This window comes from Eremothecium sinecaudum, chromosome VI (assembly GCF_001548555.1).
Source record: "Eremothecium sinecaudum strain ATCC 58844 chromosome VI, complete sequence".
NCBI lineage: Eukaryota > Fungi > Ascomycota > Saccharomycetes > Saccharomycetales > Saccharomycetaceae > Eremothecium > Eremothecium sinecaudum.
Genome location: NC_030897.1, coordinates 435,450 through 454,200, shown reverse-complemented (window position 1 = coordinate 454,200; position 18,751 = coordinate 435,450). Strand labels below are relative to the sequence as shown.

At 38.8% G+C, this 18,751-nt stretch overlaps 11 protein-coding genes across 11 annotated transcripts; 5 read left to right on the top strand and 6 right to left on the bottom strand.

Annotated features, from left to right (window-relative positions):
• Window positions 1-1,076: 1,076 nt before the first annotated feature.
• COX12 (cytochrome c oxidase subunit VIb) lies at window positions 1,077-1,325 on the bottom strand (the record flags this gene model as incomplete). Its single annotated transcript, XM_018133116.1, has 1 exon — window positions 1,077-1,325. One exon carries the CDS (start codon window positions 1,323-1,325, stop codon window positions 1,077-1,079), a length of 249 nt encoding a protein of 82 aa, XP_017988758.1.
• Window positions 1,326-1,532: 207 nt separating this feature from the next.
• Window positions 1,533-4,556, bottom strand: RIC1 (Ric1p; the record flags this gene model as incomplete). Its single annotated transcript, XM_018133117.1, has 1 exon — window positions 1,533-4,556. The coding sequence occupies one exon, from the start codon at window positions 4,554-4,556 to the stop codon at window positions 1,533-1,535; it is 3,024 nt and encodes a 1,007-aa protein (XP_017988757.1).
• A 302-nt stretch (window positions 4,557-4,858) lies between these two features.
• On the bottom strand, window positions 4,859-6,418 carry RRB1 (ribosome biosynthesis protein RRB1; the record flags this gene model as incomplete). The annotated part of the gene is made up of 1 exon (XM_018133118.1): window positions 4,859-6,418. The coding sequence occupies one exon, from the start codon at window positions 6,416-6,418 to the stop codon at window positions 4,859-4,861; it is 1,560 nt and encodes a 519-aa protein (XP_017988756.1).
• A 159-nt stretch (window positions 6,419-6,577) lies between these two features.
• JLP2 (Jlp2p) lies at window positions 6,578-7,198 on the bottom strand (the record flags this gene model as incomplete). The annotated part of the gene is made up of 1 exon (XM_018133119.1): window positions 6,578-7,198. The coding sequence occupies one exon, from the start codon at window positions 7,196-7,198 to the stop codon at window positions 6,578-6,580; it is 621 nt and encodes a 206-aa protein (XP_017988755.1).
• Window positions 7,199-7,493: 295 nt separating this feature from the next.
• Window positions 7,494-8,321, top strand: REC114 (Rec114p; the record flags this gene model as incomplete). Its single annotated transcript, XM_018133120.1, has 1 exon — window positions 7,494-8,321. The coding sequence occupies one exon, from the start codon at window positions 7,494-7,496 to the stop codon at window positions 8,319-8,321; it is 828 nt and encodes a 275-aa protein (XP_017988754.1).
• A 562-nt stretch (window positions 8,322-8,883) lies between these two features.
• ERG29 (Erg29p) lies at window positions 8,884-9,606 on the top strand (the record flags this gene model as incomplete). The annotated part of the gene is made up of 1 exon (XM_018133121.1): window positions 8,884-9,606. One exon carries the CDS (start codon window positions 8,884-8,886, stop codon window positions 9,604-9,606), a length of 723 nt encoding a protein of 240 aa, XP_017988753.1.
• A 64-nt stretch (window positions 9,607-9,670) lies between these two features.
• GID8 (glucose-induced degradation complex subunit GID8) lies at window positions 9,671-10,804 on the bottom strand (the record flags this gene model as incomplete). Its single annotated transcript, XM_018133122.1, has 1 exon — window positions 9,671-10,804. One exon carries the CDS (start codon window positions 10,802-10,804, stop codon window positions 9,671-9,673), a length of 1,134 nt encoding a protein of 377 aa, XP_017988752.1.
• A 1,986-nt stretch (window positions 10,805-12,790) lies between these two features.
• GAT2 (Gat2p) lies at window positions 12,791-14,683 on the top strand (the record flags this gene model as incomplete). Its single annotated transcript, XM_018133123.1, has 1 exon — window positions 12,791-14,683. One exon carries the CDS (start codon window positions 12,791-12,793, stop codon window positions 14,681-14,683), a length of 1,893 nt encoding a protein of 630 aa, XP_017988751.1.
• A 255-nt stretch (window positions 14,684-14,938) lies between these two features.
• On the bottom strand, window positions 14,939-16,663 carry PSO2 (DNA cross-link repair protein PSO2; the record flags this gene model as incomplete). Its single annotated transcript, XM_018133124.1, has 1 exon — window positions 14,939-16,663. One exon carries the CDS (start codon window positions 16,661-16,663, stop codon window positions 14,939-14,941), a length of 1,725 nt encoding a protein of 574 aa, XP_017988750.1.
• Window positions 16,664-16,832: 169 nt separating this feature from the next.
• Window positions 16,833-17,451, top strand: CIN4 (Arf family GTPase CIN4; the record flags this gene model as incomplete). The annotated part of the gene is given in 1 exon segment (XM_018133125.1): window positions 16,833-17,451. Coding segments are annotated over 1 exon segment (618 nt in total).
• Window positions 17,452-17,492: 41 nt separating this feature from the next.
• Window positions 17,493-18,524, top strand: MDH3 (malate dehydrogenase MDH3; the record flags this gene model as incomplete). Its single annotated transcript, XM_018133126.1, has 1 exon — window positions 17,493-18,524. The coding sequence occupies one exon, from the start codon at window positions 17,493-17,495 to the stop codon at window positions 18,522-18,524; it is 1,032 nt and encodes a 343-aa protein (XP_017988748.1).
• Between the last annotated feature and the right edge of the window lie 227 nt (window positions 18,525-18,751).

The window sequence follows — 18,751 nt, the reverse complement described above, 5'->3', positions numbered from 1 at the left end:
TTTTGAGTGTAATAATGAAGTATCAGTAAAAAGTTGTCAGTTACAGTATTATAAGATTTGTGACTATACGTTAAGCCTTTTGATTAAAATTTATTAATAAGGTGCAAAATGAGACTAAAATTTAACTTATTCAAATGTTCCAGTTGCATTAATTTCTCTAAAATCAACGAAATATATAAGTATTGATGGTAACTTATATGATACAATTAAAGAAAATACTTATTTACATGTCTGAGTTTAAGGCAACTGAAAATTTGGATGTCACTCGAAATATATCCCTCTGTTATGGGATACTTGAATATGTAAGTGGAGAAATCTAATTTTATTATAGTAGCGAGAATTTTTGGTAGCTTCAATTGGCAAAGATCTAAATTTACTAGATCTATCTAAAACGGTGCTGTTTATACTATTCGTTTAGGTTTACTAATATCTAACCGAATTACCATTTGTTAGTAATGAACTACTCGGTGAATATGATGGATTGGTACAGATTTGGTGCTTTTCACATAAGAAGTCTGTTACCGTAAGTGTTAAATAAATAATTCAATATGGTATCATAGTAAGTTAATTTTCCTGTTTTATTATTTCTGATTCAAGGGGTTTGTTTTATGGTAGTGAATTAGTTTATATGCTGTGAGAGACTGATTATGTCCTATAGCTGTTTTTAATTGAATGCTAGAAACAGATAAAGAATTACAGACATTATAATCATTTAAGTAGTTAATCGCGTAAGTGTACTTTTAGTAACGCTGCTTTAAAAAGTGAAGCTAAAAGTCAATTTCAAGGTGCTTAACAATATTAAAATCCTTTATAGGTCAACTTATTTTAAACACAAATTAAATCTCTATATGTTTCTAAATACGCCATAGCACTCATAATATTTAGCGGTATCGTTGCAGGCTACTGTTATCCAGATTAAAAACAATATCTAAAGTTAGCCTCGTGTAGTAATAGTCCACCAGCCTACAGGGCACAGAAGGAGTATGCAATTCTGAACCCCAGCATGCGATTGATATGAGGTCATTATTTGTATTTTAAGTTAAAAAAGCTGGGTTACCAAATACAATTGTAATCAATTATGAAGAAAGATCAGCTGGGAAAATGTTTTGCTCTCTCTGTTCATCCCACTTCTGAACCCAATCCAATGGACACAAGGATGAGAATGTTCTAAAGAAAATTTTGCAAGGAGCGAAGTCCTCACCTTTAGCATTGACACATCTGTGGTAATCAACGTATGATTGCCAACAGTGCTTGGTTTGGTTTTGGTTTGGGAACCTTGCGTCAAAACCAACGGTATGCAATGGGGATTCCTGTTTTTCAGTCATCTTTGGGATAGTAAAAGGGCTTAAAGATTGATTCACTCTTCACTTTATCAGTTGTTTAACCGAAGGATTTGAAGGTTACTTAGTTCTAGCGGTCGTTTGCAAACCATATTGGAAAAGTTAGTACTCCTTAAGATCATATCTGACGAATTAAAATTGCGTTTCCTGATTGGATATAAGTCACATGTCAGATAATTATGATGTTACACCCTATAACTGATTCATGCACTTGGAAGCTAATGTAGATTCATTCTGCTTGTCAAGTGCTTTAGTGAACCTCACGACTTGCAATGCCATATCCCAATATTCCTGTGCCTCTTGTGGTATTGCGGAGTTACTGGCGGAGGTGACCAGAACATGCAGTACTCTCTGAATCAATTCCTCATCACGAAGCACCGTTTCTACATGGGTGTGGTTCTTTTTACTGTAGTTTTTATTCTGCTTGTGCTTTTTGCCTTTTTTAGAGTTACTTTTAGATTTTGATGCCTTTTCGTTGGCGTTTCTTGCGGAATAGAGCAAGTTATTCTCGTCGTAGTTTAGGAAAACCACTAACAAAACCCCAAGGATCTTGGGATCTCCGTTCTCGGTACATCTCTCTAACAGATCCCTGGGAGTCAATCTAAGGTTGTGAAATAAGTAATCCCAGTGCTTGGTTTCTATCTTACGTAAACAGTTCCCCACTATTTCGATCTTGCCGCTGACAGGTCTCCCCGGTGTATTTAGGGACAGTTCTGTATCGTAAACGTCAAGCAGGTTTAATATACCATCCAAAGATTCATTATTTAGGACCTTTGAGGATAACACCTTTTCCAGAACGAATTTGTAGTGTTTTAAGGCGCCATATCTGTTATGGATCTCTTCCGGAGGAATTGAACCATCCACAAGTTTAGCTATTATGTGATCAAGGTAAATGTGAGAATCGACTGAAAGTTTAATGAAAGCCTTTTCATCGAGGTAATTCATATTATGAATAGCTGCAGTTTGAACAGAAACACAAATAGGATATTCTTCCTCAACCAACGGTATCTTGACCGTTGGTGCCTTTTGCTCCCAAAGATCGTTGATGTCATATACTAAAAAGTCATTTCCCACAACAAGGCATATGCTTTCACCCACAATATCAATAATTCTATCCACTTTTTCTAACAAGGACACTGTTGTGTATTCATAGTTTGCGTCAAATTCTATCCTGTAGACAGTAGAGGCGCTTAACGCAATAAAGCCACCCTTCCAGCTATAAATCCATATCAAATGCCGAATAAGGTCAATGGGTAACTGATACTCTTTAAAGTGATGGAAATGCCTTATAATATTTACCCCACATGGATGAACAATGCAGAGCACATCAAAGGTAGTGACCTTTCCACCCTCACAAAGCAGGACTATTTCTGTTGTTTTAAGTAAATTATCATGATTTTCTTCTCCATTTTTAGCTTTAATTCTCACAGATTTGTATTTTGAGAAAGTATTAACAAACATCTGCCTTACAGTTATATTATGAGGGACACTCCATTTCCAGATGGTATAATCATTCAGTTCTGCAGAATGGTTTCCTTGGGATGGAAAATGGAAACATTGCATAAAGTCCCTACCAGAACTATCACCGAAGTGACATAGTAAATAGTTACTTTTAATCCAGTAACAATCCAATAGTTTAACATCTGAAAATGATAGCAATTTGCCCAGGTTTAAAAAGTTAAGCAACAAAACGCCCTTATTGGCAACATAAACGGCAAGGATACTTTGGTTATCGTTGAGTCGTACAATTGGAATATAATTGTTAGCTGTTTTAGTCGGGAACTTCAATAACTGGAACATATTATGATTGAAATCCCCTCCACTTATCGGCGAGTAGACCTGTACGTCTCCCTTTTTATTTTGCAACAGAAATGGAGTATTTTGCCTGAGATCACCAATTGAAGTACTAATTTCTGTCCACATAGACCATACCAAAATGTTTCCTTCATTAGTACTAACAATTAAAGTTTTATCAAAAAAGGCAATATCAGTAGGAAGATTAGCTTTCCCAAGGTGGTCGTTAATGGGTAAAACGAACAGAGTATTACCCCATACACTAGTTACTTTTATGGTACCATCAGTCATAAACAAGGCCATCAAGTCATCAGTTAACCTACTTGATTTTCGTATTCCGCCACTCAGTTTTAGTCTTCCTATCACATCTTCTGAAACCAAGTTGTAATAAACTACTTCATTCTGAAACACAAGAATAATTATATTGTTATGGTATGCAAATGATGATAAGAGTGATGCCTTTAAGACTTCCGTTAGCTGCATTTCCTTGATGATACGCTTTTTAACAACATCAATACTGCAAATAGAGAAGTACTTGTCGTTTTTTAGAGCTATAATGAATAGTTTACCTTCAATAGAAAGAAGTGAACGGCCGCCTTGAACCTCAATTAATGTACTTTCCTGCAGTTTGAAATTAGTTAATTCCAATAATTGTAAGCCTTTATCAAACAGCATTGTTAGCGATTGTTGGCTCTGACCGTCTCCTATATTTCCAAGACTCTCACCAATAACATCATTAATCCCATGATCAAAAGATAGAACAACTTTTAAGTTTAATTCCGACTTATTTATAGGTGATTCATTCTCATCTTCTGCATTATTGTTAGTCAAGAACTGTAAAAATCCCCGTTGTTTATGAGTAGCATAACCACTTTGAATAATTTTGCTGGAATCAGATTTATCGTAAACAATCAGAACTTCATTCTCTTCATTATTGTCAGCCTCAAACTTTTCCTGTATCTCTAAACGTGTCCTAAGGGATTTAGAAACATGCAGGTCGTAATCCACAAAATTACTAGATCCATCAGAATTAGATGAGATCTGATATACTAGCATAAAGTTATTTTCAGTAACCACATAGAAATAGATATCCTTTCTGATGCGTTCCGCTTTACCCTGTTCCTTTCTCATTATATCTCCATGTAGTTGTTGTCCATCATTGAGGATGATAGACTTGTTATTGCCGAATCTTTCGATGGCCTTGATAGAGCTTCTATGGCAAGATATCAGACATAAGGGTTCTGAATTGTACAAAAAGACAGCACAGTCTGTCAGTAAAACAAACAAGTTCGAACTAGGTAGTTTTATTGTTTGCAATATTGACTTATTATTAAGGGAATGTTCACTATTTTCATCTTGCGATACATATTTAGCAATTGGTACCTCGAAGCAATGATTAGCCTCAAAAGGCCATATGCTCATGGTTGAAAGATTATTAGGTCGATTTTTAGTTTCAAGTTCCTAGTAATGTAATTTACTATCTATTAACGCTTTGACATGATTAAGAAGTTATCAATAAACCGTAGAGGATGACTGCCGACCAACCACGGTGGTAAATAATATATAAATATAATAAAGGTGATAGTCATAGTCAAGTTGTTTGAAATAGGCATAAACGAATTTATAATATCCAAACATTAACTTGGTTTCACAGCAAGACCATTATATTTCGCCAACCATGCCACTAATATACATTTATACACTAAAAAAAATGCGCTGTTATATCAAACACTAATAGTCTTCCAAATGTTCAAACCATCGGTACCGGTACTAATTAAACAACCCGGGATTTGCTTATGCCATTTTACATCCTTTACATCCTTTTGCCAGTGCACGAACAATAATTGCGGAGGAATTTGTTGTAATTCGGCCGTTTCAGCAGTTTGTTGTTTGATTTCCTCATCATCTGCTTCAACGGACAAATCCCATAGAGTGACAGTGTTATCCTCTGATGCAACTGCAATTACAGATTCATCTAATGGATTAAAGCTGATTGCAGTAATAGCACCCTTATGGAAGTTATATTGGGCGACAGGAGAAGGAGCGGAGTCTGCAGCCTTAGAGGAAAATTGTCTCAAATCCCACACACCCCACACACCATTGTCATCACCACTAGCCAATAGATAGCTAATCTTTTCGTTCCAACTCATGACGTTGACATCTGTATCTGAAACTTTAACAGAAAGAGCGGGTTTATGCTTCTTAGATCTGATATCCCAAATCCTGATATGACCATCAATCCCACAAGAAGCAAATACCGTATTTTCACTGCGAGACCACTGAATATCCTCAATAGATTTGTTGTTCTCTACAGTAAAGGGCTGCTTGTCGGTGACCCATTTTGATGTAGTTCTTTGTGTTAAGTAGATTCTGCCTGAACAGTCCCCGGAAAGTAGAGAACCCGCCTTAGTTAACGGCGACCAGTCTAAACCGTAACCCTCGACATTTCCATGGTTTCTGATGGTATGGATTGCCTTCTGTGCAGCCTTATTAATTTGGTATCCTGGTGTACTAAATGCCTTGAGTTGTGGGGCTAAATCGAAGATGTAAACCTCACCATTCTCACTCATGGTGGCGGTTAAAGTTTCCTGAGCATGAGCAAATGGAGAAACTTTAACTCTGTTAGTGGTATCTCTCAATGGAATGTTTTCATTCTCAATGATTGGATCCATATCATTGTCTTCATCGTCCTCTTCATCATCATCCTCGTCGTCCTCTTTTAGTAAAGTTTTGGTTAACTGCGACATCTTCAAAACTAACAGCTCATTATCTTTCTTTTTTAAAGCTTGAGTGGCCGTAGTCATTAGAATCGATTGAGGGTAGTTTCTTCTTTCCGAACCAAGGGCATCCGGAATAACATCCAAGGACATAGATGGCCATGGAAGGTGAATATTGTGTAACATTTCATATACAGTAGGATCAGCTTCCAAAACTTCATCGGGTCCCAAAGGTTGCGATAAATGAGGTAGATACAACTGTTGACCTTGCTCCTTACCACCCTTGTTGTCATTTTTGATTAATTCTTCTGCTTTCTTCTGCTTTTTTTCCAAAAACTCACCATCGAGATCCTCATCTTCATCCTCACCATCATCAACCTCTATAATTTCTCCTTCACTCTCGAACTCATCACTGTATGGGTCCTCGAATTCACCCATTTCAACATCCACTTCACCGTCAACATCTCTAGCCGAAGCTGAGGGAAGCTGTTGAGAATCCGTTTTGGACTGTACAATACGACCTTGCTCATCTTGCAATCCTTCAATAGACGCTGATCTCTTTGACATTGGGCAATGGTGCTTAACGGAGCAGTGCTTTTACTACTATTCGATATCTAACAATAAGCTCATCTCATCACCAGAAAATTTTCATGTCAAAAAAAAAAAAAAGAAAGACTGATCACGTGAAGAAAACAAGCTCTCATTTTAACAGAGATGTCGGGTACATCAAGAATCAAGTACTGGATCACCACCATAATCATTATCATATGCTCGCTTCTTCTTGTTTTTCCTCTGTTGTAAACGTTGTATTTCTTCGTTTATCAGCCTTTCCCTATTTGACTGGACGTAGTTAACTAAGAAATCACTGTTCTTAGTTTGCTTAGCGTCATGTAGAAGCTTCTCAACATCCTCAGCAATCTCAATCCGTGTTTTCTTTAATCTGTTTACTACCTTGTTATCACGGGCATAACACTCTAGTTTCCTTACACTTTTGATAGTCTTAAAAGAGACCTCACCTGGTTTCATATATCCTGACTTCTTTAAGTTATGCCAGGGCGTGCAAATGATGGTGCATTGCGGCAACTTATTGCCATGTATCGATTCAGACTTACATAATTGCAAACAATCCGCAACTATCTCTCTTGGCACATCGTCTATGCTCTTTTGATTTGGTAGTAGTTTAAGATAAATGTGCCCGCTGGAATATTTGTCAGCGTGGAACCAAATGTAATTCAAATCTCTATAGCCGTACTTGATAAGAAGATCATTCTCAAACTTATCCTTACCTGTCACTATCCAATAACGATCTTCGGACCCTTCCAATTGTGTATGGTAAACATAAACCATTGCTGTTCAGATTGTTGATTTAAGAATACCAGCGTTCAAAATAAACCACCGCTCTATTAATATCACGATGCGGGTAACAACGGTAGTTCAATCATATCATGTTATAATAATGATATATACCATAGCAACTGATTTGCTAAAAAGGAGTATCTCAAGGAAGTGTCTGCTACGGGTTTATTTATGCTGATGATTATTCTTTGCAGAAGATTTTATCAGCCTAAATATTTCGGCGGCTAATATATATGATTCCTTTTACCAAGCACTGAGCAAGAAAACCTACGAGGAAAATACCTAGATGAATGAGTTTGCAATTCCAATCCGGAAGTACTCTCAATATTCGCTTTGGGAGCCAGCACCACAGGGATTTAAGTCACCTAAGGTCCCTTTACTTGTAGATAAATGGAAACATTTTCCAATGCGGGAGAATCTACTATTTAAAATTGGAAATAAGAGTAGCGGTACTGTCAAAATTATAATAGTTTGGAATGACATACAAGTATTAGAAGAGGTGACTACTTCTCTACAGTGTGACTTGGTTCAATTTTCATTTAAAGCTCCATCAATCTCGTGTAAATATTTGTATACTCAGGGCGGTCAAACATATATAAGACGGTTTCAAGTGGGGTTCCAAACAGGCTATGAATTTTTGCAGACAAAAGAGGTACTAATAAAGCTTGGATTTTGCATGAGAAATGCATTTTCGATGAGGCAGAACTCAGGTGTAATTTTCAACAATATACAGCCTAATCCGTCTTACGATTATAGTGGTGGTTCACAAATATTTCATCAAAGATCTCAGGTAGATAATTTTAATACTTGGATGGCGCAGCCTTCCCAGCAGCAGGTTGTTTGGAATGTTGTAGATCCTGTCATACTTTCCCAGAGTACTCCATTACCTCCAAACTGCAATGAGGATTTGATAAAAGAACAAGTCGAGCCGAATGGAAACAAAAAAATAGCGGGTAATATTAGCAAAGAGACGAACTCATCGTCATCGACCATGGTAAATGCCAATTCATCTGCTGTTGACAAGAATCTCCTTCAGTCTAAACTTAATGACAGACAATTCATGAAATGGGTATGTATTAAGCCTCTAATAATTAAGCTTCCTTCAGAATATTAACAAGCAATCATACAAAACAGGTCGATAAAGTGGAAGAGACGTTACAGGATATAATCCAAGAAAATGGTGTTCATACTAGTAAAAAAAGCATCAACGAATTATAGATTTCTTTCTCGAAATTGGGGTTTGAGTAGCTCTAGAGCCTTGTGCATGTAATGAGAAAGTAAACAACGCACTTATGCCCCAAGTCATAATGCAAGAGGCTTAGCCGACTATATACGACATGGAATTGTTAACTGCCACATACTATATCACGATGCCTCCATTGGAACTGAAATACTAATTTAAGATAATTTTTTGAAAAATGCAAATCTCAGCTCATCAAATAGATAGATAAGTTAAATTGAGTTTAAAATGCTGTCCTGTGGTATTGATTTGCACTTGTTCCCACCCAACAGAAGTGTCAGCACGCTATCATAAATTACGGTAGTTTCTTTACGTCTGACATATTAACTAGTTTAATTACACCTCTTAGATGAATAGCATGCATAGAACAAAACCGTCAAGTGAATCCATTCATATTGCCTCCTCATATTAATATAACACTGAAAGTAAGCACTCGATGGATGTTTTCAAGCACACTTTAATTGATAAATACTGGCATTATGAAGGTCAACTTCTGGATTGGACTAGAAAAATACCTTTCTTGCAGCAATATACTAATAATCCAATTAGTTCACGGATAACCTTATTTCTGCTTCTAATGGGATCTTTGGCATTTGTGAATGAGCTATATATCACCATTGAGATGGCTTTTGTGCAGAAGGAAACTTACCAGGAGTTGAGACAAAGAAAATTAGACGAAGCGCTAAGAGATCATAAATTGATTGTAGATGATACCTTTCATGGCAAGGAGTTTTTAGACGAGAAATCTGGAATTGTTATAGAGGAATTCGAAAGTATGGCAAATTTCTTTGCGAAACCTGTCCATGTTGCTCATCTGTTTGTTAGGTGCACTGTAAAAAGCTCATCAATTAACGAGTCTGATTTACCAGGAGAAATGACATTCCATGTGGAATTTTCACCAGAAGAGTACGAAATGCAGCGTAGAACAGAGTTTGGCACATCTTTAGAGGTATTGAGGAGGAAATTGTATCATCTTTTCAAGGATACTGATTCGTACCGTCGTTTAGAGAAAGATCACAATGTGTCGTTCAGTATCTCAAAAAATGTGAAGATTTTTAATACATTTGACGAAGAGCTCAATACTGATTTAGATGATATTCAACTGTGTTTTTTGAAACTTGAAACTGGAGATACCATTTGTTGTGAATTTACCCTTTGATATAAAAATATGTGAAACCTACATAGCTTCAATGTAGCCTGTCAAAGATAACTACTGTATATTACTACGAATTACTTTCTACCCTTGGTACACCGATGTCATTTCCATGTAACTGATTTTCACACCATGCCCATAATTTCATTACTTGAACCAACTTTACTTGGTACTCCATCTGTGGCCTATCCTCTAGGGGGTTAATATTTTGCTTTAAGTTTTGTTCTTGAAGCATACGACTAGTAGAGGCCCAACTATTTTCATTCCAGGTATTCTTTCCTAGCGATCCCTCCGGAATATCCTTCATACCGGCGAGGGAATCCTTTGTTAGATTTAATGAAATATCTTCTTTAGCACGGGACTTTAGAAGATCGTTAAAATGTGCTAGATTTTTGTCAGCTACATTGCAGCCTAGGAGATCCGGATAACCGCCCTTAGCACAAGCAAGTGCAATTTGAGGATGTATTTTTTGAAGAAGCTTCCTATTTACCAGTTCCGCGATCTTAGACCTAAGCGATAAGGAATATAACCTCCTTAGGCTTTTAGGAACCTTGATACTATTTCCATCTTGGTCCTTAACGGCCTCCATTGGAAACAACAATAAAGTCATAACCAATTCAAGCTCTTTCATGTATTCCTTATGTGAAATTGCCTTCATGGCCAATTTCTCTTGTGTATATTGTATGAGGTCCAAGATAAATTGATTAGATTCCTCTTCCGATTGGGGCGGATTTTGATGATGGCGCCTAATCAATTCAATAAGACTCAATAACAAAAGCTTGAAATGTAAATCTTCACCCTGTAATGCTTTCCCACGCCCGGAACCAATACCAGAATCAATGTTCTCAAGCGTTTCCACACCGAATTTTTTGTTAATTTCCTCCATAGCCTCCAAAATCTTACCCCTCTTTATCAATTCCCTGGCATGAGCACGTTCTTTAATCATGTAAACTTTGTTAAACTCATTGGCCTCTTTGGTATTGCGAACGATATTCAATTCCCTAGCCATTCTCATACTAGACTCTTCATAAGCCATAACCACAAAGTAATTTAATAGTAAATAGGGAATACTTGGCTCAACAACCTTTTCTTCGCCTATATTAGTTTTCAAGGTATCATATGGTAAAGCTGAAGCAACAACAACTTCATTCCATTCTTGTTTAGAGAAGCTTTTTCGCTCATAAGTTGATTTAAAATTAGTCATGCCTGACTTTAATTGTATGGGTTCTAGGTTTTCTATAGCGATCAAGCGGTAGTGATAATTTGATGAATATCAACAGCCCTTCAAGGAGTAATATAAACCCACCAAAATGCTTAAAGTCGTCAAGTTCCTCTTTAAGCCTAGTACTAACAAATCCATCAACTACTAACATTATCAGGGGGTAGACCAATTTAAAATTGAACACAAACACCCATACACTACAGACAAGTAATATGTAACTACGCTCTTTACCTAATTCCAAAAATCGAAGGCCAATTTGACTATGAATTTATAATGTGGATGGTGTTAGGCAACGCTCAGTGTGCTACTGTCTTCCTTGCTTATTATTTTTCAGATTGTCTTACTGCTTATAGCGATTCTTGGCAAAAAATGTAATTGAAATAAGCGGGGTCATCGAGACAACATCGTGTAATAGAACAAAGCACTACAGTAGCACATTGAAGATTATCATCGCTATTTTGCCAAGAAGCTTTAATTCAGCTACTGCGATAATGTTCGATTTTATGTGTGACAACCGCTTGCAGGAAAAAGGGATATAGTGGTGCTTAGTACAAACACATAGATCTACTAGTTGAGAATAACCCAACATTGATGCCTCTATAATAAGTATCGTGTTTGTTTTGACTTCTTACGGTAAGTTCGTAACGTTATTTCTAACGTTGTGCGATAAGTTCCGTTTGACGCCGCCAGCGTCAGTGCGTCCTTCACTGACGCCAGGCCGTGTCAGTGAATAGAACCTCCGCGCCGATGTCTTAGCGAAGTGTTTTCCCATCGAAACAGATAAAATCACTTCATACTAAGATACTCATGTTTGTAAAATGTTGGAACTTCTTTATTATTACTCTATAGTTGTTTTTTAGACCTGATTATACGTACCAAGCAGTTTTAGGTACAAGCGAAGAGCAAAACACAAAAACACATTTAAGAGCAATACCGACACCAGTATAATTCGGTAGTATATCTAGATATATAAATGATCGCAATCGCCAACATCGTTCTTTTTCACAAAAGTAGTGGTATAGCTTAGAATATATTGTAGCAACAACAACTGCTTACTTGTTTTTAAAGCAAGAAAATATACATTGACAAAAAGCGATTGCTTTGAGTAACACAAGAATTAAGTAATTTTTAGATTTTACATTCTAAAAGTGTTTCGTTCTATGCAGATGGATGCAATTTAGACGTTCGCTCGCATTTTTCTGTGTATCTGATAATTAACAGTCCCCTTCATTTGGTCCGTTTCTGGTAGCAACGTGTGCATACAGGATGTAGTATCTTCTCAAACAGGAAATTTACAAAGATATAATCCTGTGGTCCATCATTGAGTTAATGATTATATACTCGAGAGAAGTATTTGCTTCCAATGCTAAAAGCATTCATAGTAAACGCTACTTCAATAGTTGCTGTTAGTGTTTGTATTTACCTAGTTAAAAGCACCAAAATTTTTGTAAAACACATCCTACTTGATGTAACAGCTTTCGGTATAAATATTTAAGTGAGCTTGGGAAATATAAACCTAAATAAAGTAACAGAGAGAATTCGTTTTAACAGCGAGCTAACGGATAGTACTCATAAAACTAATAGTTTTATTTTAATTACAGTTTCCATTTATTGAAAGTCTGAAACCGTAATTCATTTTGGAGTCATTATCATTACAAACTCCCGCTCTTCAATTCAATTATATTTTTTGTTGTGGGAAGACACTGGCATACGTACTACCAAGAAACCATTCTGCAAGATTGGTAAATTGATCTAAACATTTGCGCTTTGCTCAGCATATAGAGATTTTCCTTTCATTCATTTTGTTTGTGTGTATCGCTGACATTGTGCCAAAGTTATACGTCTGACTTTTAGATTGTGACATTGTGAGCGTCCAATCTAAAAAGATATAAAACAGCAAAAAGGCACGAGAGGTGATTACCCAAATACATAGATAATTGGGCCTTCGTGGTGTATTCCAAGAAATAAATGAGTATTGCCACTACTCCTCCAATTACTTTTACAAGGACTGCGGCCCAGTTAACCGGCCCTAGTATAGAGGACACTAATAAGAGAACTGCACCAAGGACACAGTTAATACCTTCTTCTAAAACATCATTTGCTACGCCTCCATTGATGGTAAAATCGCAAATGAATAGGAATATCAATGACACACTTGAACCTACTGTAGCAAGAAGAGTCAGTTTGCCAAGTCTTAACAATTTATTAAGTTATAGCAATACGCCCTTCAATGAGCGCGAAAATCTGGAAAAAGTAAGTGAAGGAGATTCAGCGTCAGCGGAAAATTCACCTGGCCGAGCTGGCACGGAATGGGGCCATTCTGCGACGACCGGTAAGCGGAGTTTTACCAAGGAATCTGATTCCAAATTTACTCCGAGGGCGCTTCCAAGTGTACCGCGGGCAAGTAATATCGTTGCAGTAGATCCTGCCTATTATGACCAGCGTCGTGAGTCATTGGAATTTCTCGCTGACACCGCTCTAAACAGCAGTAAAAGCAGCAGTATTAATAATATTACACCAGAGGGGCCCAATGCTAAACTCAGTGAAGAAGATTCTAATACAAGTAATAGCAATGCACAATACCTCGAACTGATTGCGCAAATCCTTGCGTTGAAGAATTCTATGTTCCAAAACCTACCTTCTTGGCCAATTGGTGAAACAGGACCTATACCGTTAATAAAGAGTGTACCAAAGGCTGAGCTACAGCAATTATTGGCAGATGCAAGAGGACTCACTTCTACCACTAGAGATTTATTATTACTCAAACTGAAGTATGAATTACATAGTGGTGAAAGGGAAGGTTCTGCTACGGAGACTAATATCAAAGCTAAGGAAGAGGGACTGCCAGTGACTCTTCCAGGCGTGGTAGAATTAACCTCAAACTCACTTTCCGCCTCCGAGAATTTGTCTCACACGCAGCTACCAAATCCATTGCCCAGAATGACAATGCAGCCTCCCAAATCGCTTGCAGAGTATACATTTCGGAGAGGCAGCTTTAATCCTGGGGACAGAGACTGGGGCAGTCATGCACCGGGTTTTAGATTTCCAAGTGCTTCCGGCTCTAGTTATGGATCACAAAGTTACGAACCAATGGACCGTACCGTATATCCCGTTAGTCATAATCAACATCCATTGGCCCAAAATGAGTACCGTAGGAGAAGTATCAGTGGCCCCATGAGGGGTGGCACATATACTGTATCCTTAAAACCTTATCATCAGCAGGAACAACTGCGACAGCATCCCGGCTATGGCCCACTGCAGCATGATAATACAATGTCACAAAGAACTTTACCCGCTCTGAGGCGGAATCCGGAAGATCCTCATTTAGGATTACCTCCTGCACCTCCTACATTTCATCGACTGTCAATGGCTCAAAGCAACGTTCCCTTTAGTAATTCGGTGTCAAGACCTATATTACCAATGCAGACGCATAAGCATGTACTGTCTGAACCATCGCTGTCAACAATGGCAAATGCCGCTAACTCCAATACTCCTGCGCCACTACCACCCAAGACCCCAAATAAACGTAAAAGACAACGAAGATCAGGTTCTAATAGTACTGCAGGGGGCAGTGGCTCAAATGTTGGGGTATGTTTACACTGTCAAGAAAAAGATACTCCAGAATGGAGAAGAGGCCCTTACGGGAACCGGACTTTGTGTAATGCATGTGGACTATTCTACAATAAGTTAATTAAAAAGTTTGGGGCGCGAGACGCCAATATTATGATGCACTATAGGAGGAAGATTCTACCAGATGACAGGCGGGTACCAGACGCCGTGGAACTTCCAGATTCCTTTGTAAAAATGTTGGATCAAAGAAATGATCTAGACGAACAGTATGCGGTTATACAATCGCAATAGCGACAAAACCTCAATCTACACGGACCACTTTGATAGACTGCTCGACTTTTAATTTGGACATTAGTTTCCAACAGCAGCCCACAAAAGACTAATCAACTGTTTTTATCCACGCTTGTGCGCAGGGAAATCACTGACACCTATACCGACATTGTATATTTTACATATACATTTATATGTACATAAAATATGCACATATAGGTGTTATTAAGGACAATTAATATTTATTTATTTCCCTTAAATCATTAATTTCTATTGTCAAATAATACAGTCTTTACTGTCTCTTATTATTGTCCATGTATTAAACCATAGTGCATGCATATCGACGTCATTTAATCCGACAGTTGACTTTATAGACAACATTTCCAAACTAGTGCCAAAGTTACAAAGGTCTTTGAAGCTGGAGTGTTCTGAATATGGTGCTTTGAACATTTGATATCGCTTACTTGGCCTATACTGCGTTTTAAAGTTGTCTAGAGTTAATTCATCCACCTTCGAATTGTTTAAAAGGTCAACCACAAACTTGTACCTTTCGTTGTCATGTTTAAAGCGCTCAATAATTACATCGGAAGGAATATATTTAGAATTACTGTTGAACGTCCAACCTGTGGGTTTGAAACCGATAACATCATTATACAAATGTGATGGAAACCCATGCAGATACCCATTTATGCTGTCCTTAGAGGACAGAACTTCAAATGACACAAGGTGAACACAGGATAAAAATGGATCATGTGTAATAATGCCCTCAGGAAACCAATTTATATACTTCATTACCATATGGTACCGCGCCGAATCTCTTGCAATATATAACTTGGTGTTCAATTTCTGTGCAATTGCAACTGCTAGCCGCTCCTTACCAATTGAATAAGCACCAACCAGATACAGGTACCGAAATTTAGATTGCACTTTAACTGAAGCCTTCGCAAAAGCCATAATTGAAAGCTGCTTGTCTTGAAAATGGGCTTGCAATCCTTTGGAGTTGATGCTTAATGCCAAAGCAGCTGTAGCCTCCAAAACCGATTCCTGCGATGGAAAATGAAAGTAGGGGTTCAAATACGTGGTGTCAAGATACACCAGGTCCAATGGCCGTCCCCCAGTAATTCTTGAGATCTGCTGTATAATTTCATTGTTAGCTCTGAAATCTCCAGTATGCAAGACGCTACGCCTGACGTTTCCGTGTACGTCTACTTCTTCAAATAAAAATATTAGAGCCCCAGGGCAATGATTAGCGTCCAAAGCCGTACATCGAACTTCTGGAGTAATATAATAGACTTTACCAGGGTGCAGGATAGTTAGCCGCTCGGAGGATATCTGGAACTTAAGCATGACCAAATCGGCCGTTAATTGTGAGCAGTATAATTGGCCCTGGTTCCACGACTTGCAGATGCCTTGATAGTGGTCCGCATGGAAGTGCGAAAGAAAGTAATCTTTAACATCTTCATGATCCATAAACATAAAACCATCAACAACTACCGTTAAAGTCCTAAATTTTACCATCTTAACATCCGTCAACGGAACATTACGCTGACGCTTTCGTACAACAGGCTGCTCACCTGTAGTACATTGATCACAATGAGCTTCACGGGCATAAAGAGGTAGCTGTGAGAGATTTTTACAACAAATCGGACACTGTATTTGAGGTTCCACGTAAAATGTGCCGGGTAAGTCAGTAACTCCTTCGGAGACGACATGCGAAGTGCATTTTGCGAAACCATCAGTAGTGCAACTATCAACATCAGCTTCGTCATCATCATCATCATCATCATCATCATCACCATCATCATCAATAAGCACAACCTCGTCCTCCTTGTCGTCTATTGTAATAATTTCCTTTTTAACTTCTCTACTCCTGCTGCCAAGTAAATTTCTCGTTCTTGGAACATCAAACTCAAATAGACGCGATTGCCGCAGACGAGCAACCCGATTTCTACACTTATATCGTAGAGTTCGCCTATCTACCTCCACTATGCTTCTTCTCATCTTGGTTACACCTAATTAGCCGCCAAAGGTTGCTGTATGTCTGTTACCCGCTTAATAAAACTTCGCGCTAAGCAGTAATTTGTATAACCTATAAAAAAACAAATTCTAGTACTCATTCAAACGCTCCTTGGACCCACACGCCAGATCTTCAGTAGAAACGAAATAAGCAATGGGTCTGTTATCAATTATTAAGAAACAAAAGGCTAAAGATAAAGAGCTAAGGTCTCTTGTGCTTAGGCCTAGACAATTCTGGTAAAACAACTTTGGTTTATAAGCTGCTCCACCCAGACAGCACACAGTTACCTCCCATAACACCTACTGTGGGATTCCAAATACATACTCTACCAATGGGGCCTTACAATCTCCAACTATGGGATATTGGCGGCCAATCGACACTGCGTCCCTTCTGGGAGAATTACTTTGACTCTACTGATCTCTTGCTTTGGTGTATTGACGGTTTTGCGACGGACCGACTTCCCGAATCTCACCGAGAGTTGTGTACAATCCTAGCTGAAAGGGACAGATTAGGACTCCAATGCGCGGTCATCGTACTAATAAATAAGACTGATCTACTAGAGGATTCTACAAAAATAGCAACGGTATGCGGCCAAGTAAATCAAACGTTATTTGATCAACTTTCGCCAGCGATAGCTTCACGAGTGACTCTTCTGCCGTGTTCCGCGATCACAGGTGCAAACCTAGACACCCTCCCGTTGGTAATACAGCGTATATATAGTGAAAAAGCTGGTGAAGCGAAGAACTCATCTCAGCCGGCGATACAAAAATAAGTAAGCTTACTTATTAAAATACCGATATACCAATACTAAATATGGTCAGAGTTACTGTTCTTGGTGCAGCAGGTGGAATTGGGCAGCCTTTATCGCTGCTTTTGAAAACGTCACCTCTCGTTTCGCAGCTTAACCTCTACGATATCCGTAATGTTCATGGTGTGGCGGCCGATATCTCCCACGTCAACACAGACAGCAAGGTTTTGGCCTTCCAGGGTAACGAAGAGCTGGGTGCCGCTCTCGCTGGCGCTCAACTGGTCGTTCTCACAGCCGGTGTTCCCCGTAAGCCCGGGATGTCACGTGACGATCTTTTTAGTATCAATGCAGGAATCGTGCAGGTGCTTGTCACAGCATTCGCAAGCCACTCTCCCGACGCTTGTCTGCTGATCATCACGAATCCCGTTAACAGTACGGTTCCGATCGCGGTCGAGACTCTCAAGCGTCTCGGCAAGTTGCGTCCAAATCGTGTGATGGGTGTTACCTCTCTAGATGTGATGCGCGCGCAGAGCTTTTTGAAGGCTGCTCTAGGACCCGAGTCCAACTCTATCTCTACTGTGGAGAACTCGGTCACTGTTGTCGGAGGCCATAGTGGTCCTACCATTGTTCCTCTAATGAAGAACAAAGACCACCAACGCAGATTACGTGCTAACAATAAGTACGACGACTATATACATCGTGTTCAATTTGGTGGAGACGAAGTTGTCAAAGCCAAGGCTGGAGCAGGTTCTGCAACATTATCCATGGCTAGTGCTGGTTTCTGCTTCTCGGAACTGGTTCTCCGCTCTATCCGCCGAGAGCCAATCAAGCCTTACCCGGCTTTTGTCTACCTAGGCGGTTTGGAGGGAGGCGCCGCTGCCGGAGCGGCTATAGCAGCAGCCGCTTCCGTGGGGGAAGCCCCTGACTATTTCGCAGTGCCTGTTGTATTGCGAGACGGAGAAATATCATCACTTGACACGACAGACTTCAAAAATATTGACAATGCCGAGGGCGGACTATTGAAAACTGCTGTCGAAGTACTAAAGGATAACATTAGAAAGGGAAGGGTGTTCGCCAGTAAACAAACGAAGTTGTAGAGCATTTTACTGTATTTAGCTATAAAGGAAACCTTTGTTCGCGATCATTTTGCATGTTTAACAAGCGGTGCTTTACCGAGATTCGTGTGACTTTGGTCCAAGGCCGGGTAACAATGTAATGTACCTGTCCGAGCCATAATACATAGATGCAGATATTTAAAAAGTACCCTACTTGCTAACAATCATACCTTCTATCCCAAAAGTTATACCGTGGAGCGTTGAAAGGC